The sequence below is a fragment of the Myotis myotis genome, unplaced genomic scaffold (genome assembly GCF_014108235.1).
Source record: "Myotis myotis isolate mMyoMyo1 unplaced genomic scaffold, mMyoMyo1.p scaffold_m19_p_1, whole genome shotgun sequence".
In the NCBI taxonomy this organism is placed as follows: Eukaryota; Metazoa; Chordata; class Mammalia; order Chiroptera; family Vespertilionidae; genus Myotis; species Myotis myotis.
In genome coordinates this window covers 25,441,086-25,454,140 of record NW_023416313.1, presented here as the reverse complement: position 1 = coordinate 25,454,140, position 13,055 = coordinate 25,441,086, and the positions used below count along the sequence as shown (strand labels likewise).

General features: G+C 46.6%; 1 protein-coding gene across 12 annotated transcripts in view; it reads left to right on the top strand.

Moving 5' to 3' along the window:
• Positions 1-13,055, top strand: part of APBB2 (amyloid beta precursor protein binding family B member 2) — a 323,648-nt gene that overhangs the window by 229,589 nt on the left and 81,004 nt on the right. For 8 of the 12 annotated variants that reach the window (XM_036332260.1, XM_036332188.1, XM_036332170.1 and 5 more), the window contains 3 exons: positions 4,887-4,949; positions 5,336-5,421; positions 5,532-5,592. In XM_036332260.1, the coding sequence (XP_036188153.1) occupies positions 4,887-4,949; positions 5,336-5,421; positions 5,532-5,592 (210 nt within the window). The remainder of the gene's footprint in view (positions 1-4,886; positions 4,950-5,335; positions 5,422-5,531; positions 5,593-13,055) is intronic. The other 4 variants (XM_036332251.1, XM_036332242.1, XM_036332232.1 and 1 more) reach the window with 1 other exon arrangement.

Below are 13,055 nucleotides of genomic sequence, written 5' to 3'. Positions count from 1 at the left end.
GTGGCAGGGAAGACCGCCGTCACGTTCCCTATGTAAGAGCAGAGGTAGCTGAGGCTCACTTACTGGAGTAGGCGGGCAGCTGGTGTTGGGGTGGGCGTTCATCCGGTCCTCTGGCCCCAGGGCCTGTGCTCTGCCCAGGACTGAGTAAATTTGCCCTTCACTGTTGGTTCCATTCCTCTCTTCTGTTGCTAACCACGCCCTTGTTTTTGACAAAGTCTCATCCTTCCAAGGAACTTTGCTAATAATGGATGTGTAGTTTTTGAAGTTTCAGAGGGAGGGTGACTCCTATCCAGCATTTTCATAGGCCAATGGGATAGGTGTTCTTCAGACCAACCTTTCCATAGTTTGCTTCATGCATGTTTTTCCTGGACATGATAAGGCCACCCATTATGTCAAAGAACCAAGTAGGCTTAAAAGCCAATAAACTAAAAGGAGACATATGTAACACTTTAAACAATAAAGGATTAAAAAAATAAATAAAATAAAAGCCAATGAGTTAAAATCATAGGGGCAGAGGTAGAGAGAACAAGTGGCGTACCGGGGGAAAGACCCAGCCTGTCACATACCCAGGGCGTGCAGATGCCGCAACGGATGTTAAATCAGAGGCAACAAGGGTGATTGCGTGTTTACAGGGCCAGGCTCAGGCCCTATCTTCTTACTCCTCATGAAGCCCTATGCACCTGGCACTAGAGTTGTCACTCCCCTTTCACATTTGACAGCCCTGAGACACAGGGAGGGGAAGGAGCTTGCTCAAGATCACACACCTGGCCCCCAGTAGAGTCGAGCTCGAATGAAGGTCCCCCTCGTCCCAAGCTTCACTACACTGTATGTGAGGGTCTTGGGGAGCCTGGACTCTCTTCCCCTCCCCCAAACGAGGGCTGTGTCATATGCAGAACCTTCTAGAAAATGACTTTCTCCTGATAACATTACCTCAGGTCCTAATAACAGTTAAAGAGACATGATTATTTCTCTGACACCATTTCTTTGATCTCTAAGTAGACTGTATTTCAGCTAATTTGGAAACATGAGACAAAGTGAAATGTTAAGGGAGAGAAGAAACTTGTAAGACGTTGTGCTGGAAATGCACATTTTATTCAGCTTTTCTCTGAGCTGGCTTTTTAGAAAAGAGTGAGTGCCAGATCTGTTGACTAAGCCTCACAAAAGTTTAGGACTGACGGCTTCCTTGCAGTTTGGCGATTTTACATATCACGCTCCAGAGCTGGCTGGAGAAGTGTTAAGCACAGCGGATAACGTTTCCTCTGCACGTGCCAGCAGTATTTTCGAACGTTTATAAACTGGCCAGGAAGCTTTTGCTGCTGAAATTTGGCCCGTGATCATCTCCCCCCAGTCTGTTGACTTGTTCCAAATTACTTAGATGTTGACTTTTAGAAGAGGGCGCCACACAAAATATTTTTATGGATAACTAATAGCCATTAGGCAAGTCTTCCTTACACTCTTTCCAACCCAAAGGTGCTTCCCAGTTCCTTAAGCAGAGAGAATGGAGGAGAAAGTAGGGTTTTGTTTGAGTTGTGGAATTGCTTTCCAAGAACTCAGAAGAGAAATACGGAAGAAGAAAGCTCTCCATGGGCAAGGTTAGAGAACTGAATTCCTTTAGTGGGCTCATCCTCACACAGCGTCTGCTGTGTGGTCATGAAGGTGCCATGCTCCAGGCGCTGGGTCAGTCCCCCGGCCACACTGTCTCTGAGGAGCTAAGGCCCCAGGGCTGTCCGAGAACCAGGAATGGAGCACAATCACCGTAATCAGGGTCAGAAGCGCTGACCCTGGGCAAGGTCAGGACAGGCACCGGGAGAATGTGTCCCCAGCTGTAACTCTAACGCCAGACCATCACTCGCTGTGCTGCCCAAGAGATGATCAACCGGGCCATCATCGCTCATGGAAGACGGTCTCTGTTCTTCCTTACTACCCTGTCTCCCTGTCTTCGTGCTGTGACTTTGCCCCCCGCCTGCCTTTTCTTCTTTGGCTCTCTCTTTGTCTCTTCTCTCCTTTCATATCTCACTCCCACCATCTAGACTACAGGCTGGGGTGGCTGCAGACTTCCTGTAGTACCAAAGAATCTCTGTTGGGTTGTTTTATTTTTTTAAAAATGTATTAGCTGCCCTAGCTGGTTTGGCTCAGTGGAAAGAGCGCCGGCCTGCGGACTAAAGGGTTCCAGGTTCGATTCCCAGGTTGCGGGCTCGATCCCCAGTAGGGGGGCGTGCAGGAGGCAGCCGATCAATGATTCTCTCTCATCATTGATGTTTCTCTCTCTCTTTCCCTCTCCCTTCCTCTCTGAAATCAATAAAAATATATTTAAAAAAATAAAAAAATGTATTAGCTACAATATTGTATTCTCTTCCCTTAATTAAAAGAAAATTAGATGAATAGACGATGTGGTTCTGAAAATTTAAAACAAATTGCTGTTGAATCCCATTGTCCTTAATTTAAAGAAAAAGAAATTATGGTCACTTATTGAAGAGAGAAAAGAATGTTTAATGACTATTTTTAAATACAGAAGGGAAAAAAAGGTCTTTGACCTAATCGTAACATAAAATGTCAGTTTCTATTTTTCCTTACTTGATTTTTGTGTGAAAGGGTTTCTTGAGTAGTACCCATGTTATTTTAAGTTTTTTTTTTTTTTTTTTGCAAAATCACTGTATAAGACCTTTGTTTATTTAAATCTGTAAAGGGTGATTGTTGGAAGCTTGCCAGCTGACTCATGTCTTCGTAGTGTGAGAGCTAGATTCATGTAGTTTTAGGACTGTAATCTATTTTTACTTTACAGGGACCCTTTCGTCCAAAGAGTAAATACATAAAACATTTTTAAACACACCTACAGAGAACTTCTTATTGAATGCTGAAGGTTTTTCTAAATACTTGTTTTTAAAAAATACTCTTCGTTCACCCTCCCCAGTCCCAACAGAGTATCTCTTAAGTATAAGTAGCAATTTCAGATTTCTTTTGTCAGACATACACCCTTTTAAGAAAAAATTTCTCTGCAAAAACACAATTATCTTAATCTTCCTAATTCATGTTCTGATATCCTCTTTCAAATTTGACTTAAGTGAAAACCAAAAATTGCTCACATGTAAACAAGGATGATGATGTGGACCTAAATAAAACTAGTTTCCTTTTGAAAAAAGAAATTTTAGCTTAAAATTTTATTTTCTACTCGATACCCCTACAACAGTGACTCTAAACCTTTTTTGGTCTCTGGCCCCTCTGGAAATATCAGAAAAATTGGGGATCATCTCCCCGGGAAAACACACATGTACAAGAGCCTACCCATGCCAGGGGCTCCCGGGTTCCCTCAGCTAACCCGTAGAGACCCTCCTGCATTATTCACTTTCTCCTCAGTGAAAGCTGAACACGGCGTTGGGGGATGGAGTAGGAGAGAGGTAACGGACTGGCAGCACTCATACTCTTTTATTCAATAAAAAGAGTTTATTTTAAAAAATAAATACAGTGGCCCAAGTTCTAATTTGTTCTGAAAAACTGCAGTTCAGGTGCCTAGTCCACAAAGAAAGCAACAAAGACACCACCCGTGCGAGAGAGTTCGCGGATCTAAGTTTGCAATGGCTTTGCCCTTGCAGAGTCCTACAGAGTTAGAGAAGTGCGTCTTTCAGCACTCGGGATATTGGAACTTGGCTCCTTCTGCTTGGAGTGGTTTTAAAAAATTGTATTAATGTTGTGAGCAAAAGGTATGGGCGGTGTTTGCTTCTCCTTGTCAAAGGACTATAGTTGACGTTTCCATTGTTGATTTATTATCTGAGAAAAGAGATCTGCCCACTGAGTCAATGCAACAAACTCATAAGGATGTCCCTGGGCCTGATTAGTATTCTTTCCCCGAATCTTAGATGAAAAATATTTGAATAGTCACTCAATCTAGTGGGGGTGGGGGTGGGGGTGGGGGGGAATTTCCGAACTAGAAGTTTTTGTTTAGATTCAAAGGTCTATTTTAAGAGTTCTTCCAACAAGGCAAGCCTTCCTGCTTTGTTCTGTGATTATGTGTAGTGATCAAATATTAACTTGTGAAGACGCTTGCGTGTCCGAGAAGCAGAGCTGTCTATGGATTAGAGCAGCGGTTCTCAGCCTGTGGGTCGCGACCCCTTTGGCGGTCGAACGACCCTTTCACAGGGGTCGCCTAAGACCATCCTGCATATCAGATATTTACATTACGATTCATAACAGTAGCAACATTACAGTTATGAAGTAGCAACGAAAATAGTTTTATGGTTGGGTCACAACATGAGGAACTGTATTTAAAGGGCCAGAAGGTTGAGAACCACTGGATTAGAGGAATTTACGTTCCTTGTTCAGGGCTGAATCTCAGCACGGTCTGATGTCAGACCGTTCCTTACTAACTCTTTCCCATTCATGGTCCTTTTTTTTTCCTTTTAAATGAAAATAATTTGACCCCTCAGCTTTTTAGGCCCTTGGCCATGGTCATTCCTCAGTTTCCAAACCAGCACATTGACAAGTGCACCCCTACCTGAGACAACAGCTTTGTGTGGTTCATGGGAAAGAAAATGGTCCCAATGGGTTTTTAGCTGTGCTGGGGATTTAATATTTGGAAGCATTTTGTTTGCTTGTATGGCCACATTGAGCAAACCAGTTCGCTGCCTGCTAATAATGTTCAGGCATGTGTTTTGGGAAGGTGCCCTCTCTTTCCTCCTGCCTAGTCTTTGGATGCTAACCTAGATCTAGGGAGAGTGAGCTAGCAAGTGGCTGTTAGAGTGAATTTGTTCCCTAACTCATCCTGTGAATATCAATGCTAACAACAGTGTCTTGTGTCTTTTTTTTTTCCTTTCCTTTTTCTTTTCTTTCTTTCTTCTTCTTTTTTTTTAATCAATGTGCTTTTTTTCCTGTGTGAATAATTATATGTCTAGAAACAGCCATGGAGTGATTTTGCTGTTCTGAATGGGGGGAAGATTAATAGTGACATTTGGAAGGCAAGTATATTGTCAGCTTTTAGATCATTTACGATGTTGTCCTTTGTGCATGGCTGTGGCTGCACCTTTCTCTTCTCTGCGAGCATCATGCATTCGGCAGGGACGGAGTGATGGGGCTTCTTGCTAGGGTCGCCCAGCTCACACACACGTGGCCCTTTTTTGACGTCTCCCCTTGCGAATGACTTCAGGCTGATTGCCCCGGCTGCCTGCTGTCTGTGAGCACCACCTTGCACGGAGCCAGCACCCAGCAGCCCTTGCATGCCTCCTTCCGCCTAAGCTCACGTGCACTCTGCCTCCGGCGGGAGGACTCTCCTCTCTCATGACATTTGCAACCATGTCACGGGCCCTCCCCCGTTCTCCCCTAACGGGCATCTGTTTTCTTCTAGGATCTGCACGCAGCCACAGTTAACCCGGACCCCAGTCTCAAAGAGTTTGAAGGAGCAACACTGCGCTATGCATCTTTGAAACTCAGGTAGGGCATTGGGACACCCAGCTGTGACGTGTGGCTTTTTGCCACCAGAGTTTGCAATAGAATTCTCAGTCCCATTTTCTGTTTGTTTATTTGTTGTTTGTTTTTTCTAGAAACGCCCCTCATGCTGATGACGATGATTCTTGTAGTATCAACAGCGACCCAGAAGCGAAGGTTGGTAAAAACGTGCTTTCAGCAACTAGGTTATAGTATCACCTCAAAGTAATGACTTTGGATAATGGCCCAGTTTTTACAAACCGTCAACCCAGAGCCACTTATTAAGTAATTATCCCTCAATGCGCTGTCTTTTCTAATCTCCCCAACACTTAAAGTAAATCCCTAGTCCAAGTCAGCTTTGGGAGGATTTCTGTGATCATCGAGACTCGGCCTGTCTCTCAGCACATCGGTTTTTTGCACAACGTGGCAAGTGGAAATGACTGTTTGGATGGGCTTCAGAAGCCTTTAAAGCAGTGGTTCTCAACCTTCCTAATGCCGCGACCCTTTCATACAGTTCCTCATGTTGTGGTGACCCCCAACCATAACATTATTTTCGTTGCTACTTCATCACTGTAATTTTGCTACTGTTATGAATCGTCATGTAAATATCTGATATGCAGGATGTATTTTCATTGTTACAAATTGAACATAATTAAAGCACAGTGATTAATCACAAAAACAGTATGTAATTATATATGTGTTTTCCGATGGTCTCAGGCGATCCCTGTGAAAGGGTCGTTCGACCCCCAAAGGAGTCGCGACCCACGGGTTGAGAACCGCTGCTCTAAAGGTAAACCCGGTTCTGCCTTGCAGGTGGTCTGAGACCCCTCGCGCCACCTCCTCCAGGGTGACCTCACACCTGTGCAGGGCGAGGCCTCTTTGCCGTCCCTGTCACCAGCGCAGGCATGCTTTATGATGGAAAGTGAGAGTGAACTTTTGCTTTTGGCCTCCTGGTGGGGTGCCCGAGGGCCAGCCTTACGGGCTTGGTGTCATGCAGTTGTACAGGGCCCTGTGCTGTGAATCCGAGACCCAGGCCTGGGGGTTTAATTCAATGCAGTCGCCACCTTGGAATTCTTAATCATTTCATCTCTGACTTTGTGTGGTAGTGAGTCCCGTGGGGCAATGGCGTGTGCACCAGGGGTGGGAGCCTTAGCGTGTGCACAGCCCTGCCACCTCCCTACACCAGACTCTGCCAGACCTCCCTACCCCTGTCCCCACCCAGCCACCTCTGTTGCCTTCCACCCTCATAGGAGCCTAGGAGTGAGCATGGGGAGCGTTGGTGTTGGGTACATAAGGTCCACGGTGTCTCGGGAAGGGTCAAAGCAGTGGCCTGCCCGGCCCAGGCTGGCAGCACCGCGGGTATTTAGTGGTGACTCTGGTGGGTGAAGCCTGCCTACTCTCATTCTAGGGACTTAACATGTCCTGGCGCAGATGTTGCAATAAACTTGAGGGACACCTGTCTGTTTTGGGTTGGGAGTTGGGAGAGTGAGTCCATGGACAAGGGGGATTCCAGGCTCAGTTTCCCCACCTCTGGCCAGGGTGCAGTGTAGCGGTCCAGCAGCTGGTGGGAGGGGGAACCCAGAAGATGATGGTCTGTGGGGGTGGGCAGGACCCCTGGGGCCTGGGATGGTCTACACCAGCCGTGGGCAAACTATGGCCCGCGGGCCGGATCCGGCCCGTTTGAAATGAATAAAACTAAAAAAAAAAAAAAAAGACCGTACCCTTTTATGTAATGATGTTTACTTTGAATTTATATTAGTTCACACAAACACTCCATCCATGCTTTTGTTCTGGCCCTCCGGTCCAGTTTAAGAACCCATTGTGGCCCTCGAGTCAAAAAGTTTGCCCACCCCTGGTCTACACTCACCCTGCCAGTATCCCCATGCCCTAGGGAGCATGACATTAAATTAAATAACAAGCTAAAAACACCGTAAGTCAAGAGAGAGAATGCAAAAGTGAGAAGTTTCATGTTTTAATACTTTTACAGCATTTTTTTTCCTGCTCTTTTGAACAAGGGGGTCCTAATTTTCGTTTTTCATTTTTCATTTTCATTTGCAAATGGTGAAGCTGGTTCTAGATATATTTTCTGAATCGCAAAGCAGATCTGTGTCTGTGAATAAAACAGGAAGCAGGCTCCCTGCTCTGCAGGCTCAGAGCCTCGACTCCTTTGCCGGAAATGGCTGAAGCGCCGTGGCCTCGGTAAGACACGCAGGGTTCGTGTTGGTGACTCCACTGCTCCCCGTCTGCCCGGCTTCATTCCAAGCACAGCCTGACCGCACGAAGGCCGCTCTGAGCCAGCAGTGCTCGGAACAAGTCCTTGGCCTGCCGCTAGCATGCTGGCCCTTAAAGATAAATTTCATGGCAAGGAAGGGATGCAGTGTAACAGGAAGGTGGGATGTGAATAACTTGCTTTGCTACCAGGCGTTATACAAGGGCCATCAGCACAGGCTGGAGGAGGAGGGGTGAGTGGCAGCGGTATCTCCACTCTTTTTATTTTTAACCTTTACCTGAGAATATGTTTTATTGGTTTTTGGAGGGGGGGGGGGCATTGATGTGAGAAAGAAACATTGGTTGGCTGCCTCCCACATGCACCCCAACTGGGGATGGAAGGAACCTACAACCTAGGTACATGCCTGACCCAGAATCAAACCCACAGTGCTTTGGCGTACGGGATGGTGCTCCAACCAACCTTGCCACCCGGCCAGGGCTCTTACTCCACCCTCAAGGGCTGGGGCAGCGAGGGCCCTAAAGCTACCGTGGGAAACTGACAAGCGAGGGCTCAGAGGGTGGTGCCTGAAACGGGGAGGGAACCTGGCTGAAATACCACCGAAGTTGACGCTTTCTCTTTTCCCCGCCGAGGTGATTTGCTTATGGAGCTCTTATCTGCCACCTTTCTGTGGCCAGCAGGTCCGTTCCCACACCCGCTGTGAGTGTGTCTGTGCTGGTACGGAGGCCAGCTTCGTGGTCAGGTGCTGCAGTTGGGCTCCGTTCTAAACAAGAAAGTACATGTACTGTGTTATTTACTGTACATCCTACTTTGTTCCACAAAAGATACGAGAAGACTGCCAAAACCGGTTTGGCTCAGTGGATAGAGCGTCGGCCTGCGGACTGAAGGGTCCCAGGTTCGATTCCGGTCAAGGGCATGTACCTGGGTTGTGGGCACATCCCCAGTGGGAGGTGTGCAGGAGGCAGCTGATCGATGTTTCTAACTCTCTATCTCTCTCCCTTCCTCTCTGTAAAAAAATCGATAAAATATATATATTTTTTAAAAAAGATACGAGAAGACTTATGAGAAGGAATGTTGTCTTTAAGAGGCGCAGAAAAGGTAAGGGCATTGTCAGTGCGTCCGTCTGTTTACGTTGAGGGTGAATGACACGAACCTCTAAGGGCAACTCAGGATCTTGGAGGGACTTCGGCAAAGTGCACCCGCTTCTGACTACCCGCCCACCCTGGGCCTGAAGGTCCCGGGCTATAGAAAGTCACTGTTGCTGTTGACAACCCCAAGCATAGAGGGATGGGAAAAGGGTTTCTGAACCCCACTTTATACGAATCACACTGTGCAGTGTGCAAAAGCACCCCAATTTCTTGTGGAATGTGATGCTTTTTCTAGTACCTCGTCCTAAAATCACTGAATCATGAATCTTGATTGAGGGCTAACTTTTTGCCAGGCATGACCCTGAAGACTTTATTTTCATTGACTCTCATCCTCATAAAAATTTAGGGGCCAAGTACCGTTGTCCCCATGTTGCAGATGGGGAAACCGAGGCCTGGGAAGTTCAGCAGCGAATCAGTAGTGGAGTCAGGATTGGCGCCCGGGCCATCGGGCTCCAGCGCCCTTGCCCGCTAGTCTGTCTGGAGGAAAGTCTCCCTGGGAGCTTCATTTAGGTGCCCGCAGCAAATACTGTGATCAGTGTCCTCCACAAATGCCAAGCACTTAGAGACAGCGAGAAATTGGGGTATTGTCTGTTGGTATTTCACAGCATTCGTCACTGGAAAGAAAGGACAAACTCCCAAGCAAAACTCATTCTCTGTAAACGGTGGGGGATGGCGGACCTGCTTGCAGGTCTGATTTGGGGCCGGGATGAACTCTGGACTCTAGAAGTGCAGTGGGTGCGGGTGTTTCAGCCCCCTCCTCAGTAGTATCATATCAGTCGGTCTTACGAGAAGGTGGGCCCACAGCAGGAGGAAGCGGGGGTTGGAGTGGAGGTAGTCTGCATCGCTGGTGATGGGCACAGGTACACACTTTGGGGCCATCGCTTACGCCCTTTGCAGACACTGAGCTGTTGTCCGATGTGCTTCTCCTCGGGGTGCGTGGTCACGTGGTCACGCCGCCCATTCATGGAATCGGGCCAAGGGAAGGCCTGTGGAGAAGGCCGAGATGTTCTCCCAGAATTACAGCTATTTCAAAATCCAACAGCCCTAATGCATTTGCATTTTACACATTTTGAAGAAGCCAGTGAGTTTAGAACTGACTTTAATGAAGCTACTTTGGAGGAATGCCCCCCCCCCCCAATCCCCACCCCGCATCAACCCCCTCTCTCCCATCCACCCTCTTAGTCGCTCCTCACCTGTTTAATGCTGCCTCGGGCACCTAACAGGGGACCACTGGCTAGAAAACCAGGATTTTCCAAGTGTTCAAGCTGTAGAAGTAACTTCTTTAGATAAACATTTACATGCCATGGACTAGGAAACTGAGTGCGACCCCCTCCTTCCCCCCACCCCCCCATAAGCAGAAAGTATCTTGTCTTTAAAAGAAAAAACATTTAATTTCATGTACCGTGAAATTCTAAGTGTAGTCCCTGAGGAGTGGTTCCTTAAAAAGTTATTATAGAAAGTTTCTTCCTTACTCCCTACATGAGACTTATACGCCAAAAAGATAAAACTCGTTTTCAGACGGTCGGGATGTGGATACTTCCCAGTCCTCTGAGTCTGGGCGTCCTGATCATGGTTAGTTCAGCAAGACCTGTAAATAGCAACAGCAACTCAGAATGCCTGTCCGTCTCCCCACCCCCGCCCTCCACCCAAAGGGCAAAGTGTTTTTATAACTCTGGAAATGTTTCTCGAGCCTGTCTAATTTTTATACAGTAAGTCCTTTTGCAGTTGTTAGCAATAGGTGTTTGTGTATAATTCTGAGCTCTTTGTTTTCACTTTGACAAAAATTGAGATTTATAAGAATCGCAGAGATTGAGTTCCCATGTGCCCTTCACCTAGCTTTCCCTAATAACCTCTTCATAATCATGGCACGACCGTCAAAACTGGGAAGTTACTATTAACTAAACTTTATCCACATTTCCCTCCCCACCCCACTCATGTCCTTCTGTCCCAGGGCCCGGTCTAGGATGCTACACTGCATATAGTGAGCTCTTTAAAAATGACTTCACACAGTCCTTTCTACAATCCTCAGTTCGCCGTTGTGCGTTCCATTATAATGTCCCCTGGGATTGATAGTGCCAGAGTTCGTCTAGGCACCCACTGGCCATAGGAGCAATTTCCAGTACTACAGAGCAGAGCTACGATTTCATAAAAATAGGTGACCTTTTCTTTTCTTTTAAATTATTGCTTTGGTGTCGGTTGCTAAAACTGATATTACCAGGTCAAAGGCCATCAGCTCATGGCTTCATCAGCTCACTGCCCACTCTGCTCCAGGCTGTGTCATTTTTATTTATTTGTCTTTGTTTTATTGCATGTGAGCTACTGCCCCCTTCTTTCAAATTTCCTTTTCTTAAATCATCATCGAGACAGGACATTTCTTAGGAAACTCTTTGTGTTTCTGTCTATTCTTGGCTATCTCTTTGTCTTATTTTTCTATGCATTTTTTAGATCGAAAATTTTATTGTGGGACAATTTTAGATTTATAGAAAACTTGCAAAGATAGTGCAGCATTCTCCTTTATCCATCACCTAACTTCCCCTAATGTCTGTCTTACGTGACCCTAGTACAGGTGTCAAAACTAAGACAATAACTTTGGTACAAAGCTAAATGCTTTATTCTGATTTTGACCAGTTTTTCTTCTAATGTCTTTTTTTTCTGTTCCATGATCTAATTCAGTATACCACATTGTGCTTCATCCCTATGCATTTTAAAATGCAAAACTTTATTATCAGAACCTTAAATATTTTTTGTAATCACTTTTATCTCTCTGATTATTCTGTGGCACTTTTCCATGTGAAACTGTTTTTTAAATTTTTGTATATTCAAACCATTTGCATATAATTGCCTCTCATGCTTCTGTTACCAAGAAGGCAAGCCCTTGCTGTAGTTGGATGGTTTGGTAGCTTGTGTTTCTAAATTCACATATTTTATGGTCTCTCCCCTGTAGCATCCTACTTTAATACCTCAAAATACAAATTGAGCTCTGTGACACTTTCCATGTCTCCTGGCACGTGGCACATTGCTGGTCAAACGCTTGATTCAAATTACCAACGCAAAAATAAAATTTTATCATTAAATTGCAGAAAACTTAATGCTTTGAAAAATATCCACTAGTTTCTTGAAGTTCTTTTCCCATCCTTGTGTCACTCTGCTGGGACTTCTGTAAAGGAGATGTTCTGCCACCTTGTGGACAATATTGAAAATTACATCTTTAAAGACATGGGCAAAAGCTGCATTTCACTGGGAACCATTGGATTGCTTAGAAGGGAAAGTGACTATAGAGATGACCTAACGGGCCTCCTTTACAGGTGAAACAAGTGAGTCCCAGAAAGTTTGAGTAAATAAGCCCCAGGGTCACACAATTAGTAGTGGAGACGGCATTCATTCAAAAGTGGGTCTCCTGGGCCTCCCACCACCCATCCTATTGTCAGCTTCTGGTGAAGAGCATTGTTCTCGGGATATTTGTGAGGAGGGGGTTTTTAGAGCTGCACTTCACTGGTCTTAATATCCAATATAATAAAGAGCTAATATGCAAATAGTCATCACGCCCTCATGCTGTCACACCATAATGGCTCAGACACTCAACACTGGGGAGAGAAGCATGGGGACCAGCCAGGCACAAATGAGCTCACAGGAGAGGAATGGGGACCAGCCAGGCTGCTGCCTGGGAGAGTGACAAGCCACCCGACCCGTGTCCTGGGCACCTGCAGCTGCGGCCCAGGCAAAGCCACCTGCCCATAGTCCCCTGTGGCTGCAGCTGGCCCGGGTCCTGGGTGCCTGTGGCCGGCCAGAGGGAGGGAATCCTGGGTCCCGGGTGCAGGGCGAGGCAGAGGTGGTTAGGGGAAATCAGGCCATCAGGGGAGCAGTTAGGGGTGATCCGGCAGGCAGGCGGGCAGGCAGAGGTGGTTAGGGGCGATCAGGCAGGCAGGCAGGTGAGCAGTTAGGAGCCAGGGGTCCAGGATTTCGAGAGGCAGTTGGACATTCCTCTCTTGCGAGCTCTTTTGTGCCTGGCTGGTCCCCATTCCTCTCTCATGAGGGGTCCCGGATTGGAAAAGGTGCAGGTCGGGCTGAGGGACACTTCCCACACACACACACACACACACACACACACACACACACACACACGAATTTCCTGCACCGGGCCTCTAGTCCATAATAAAGGAGCTGGGTAAGGAAGGTTGTATTATCCCAAGCATTACACTCGCTGGGTTTCCACTGCTTCCTCTGTGAAAGGAATGTGTCATCATCTCAGAAGCCACTTCTGGTTC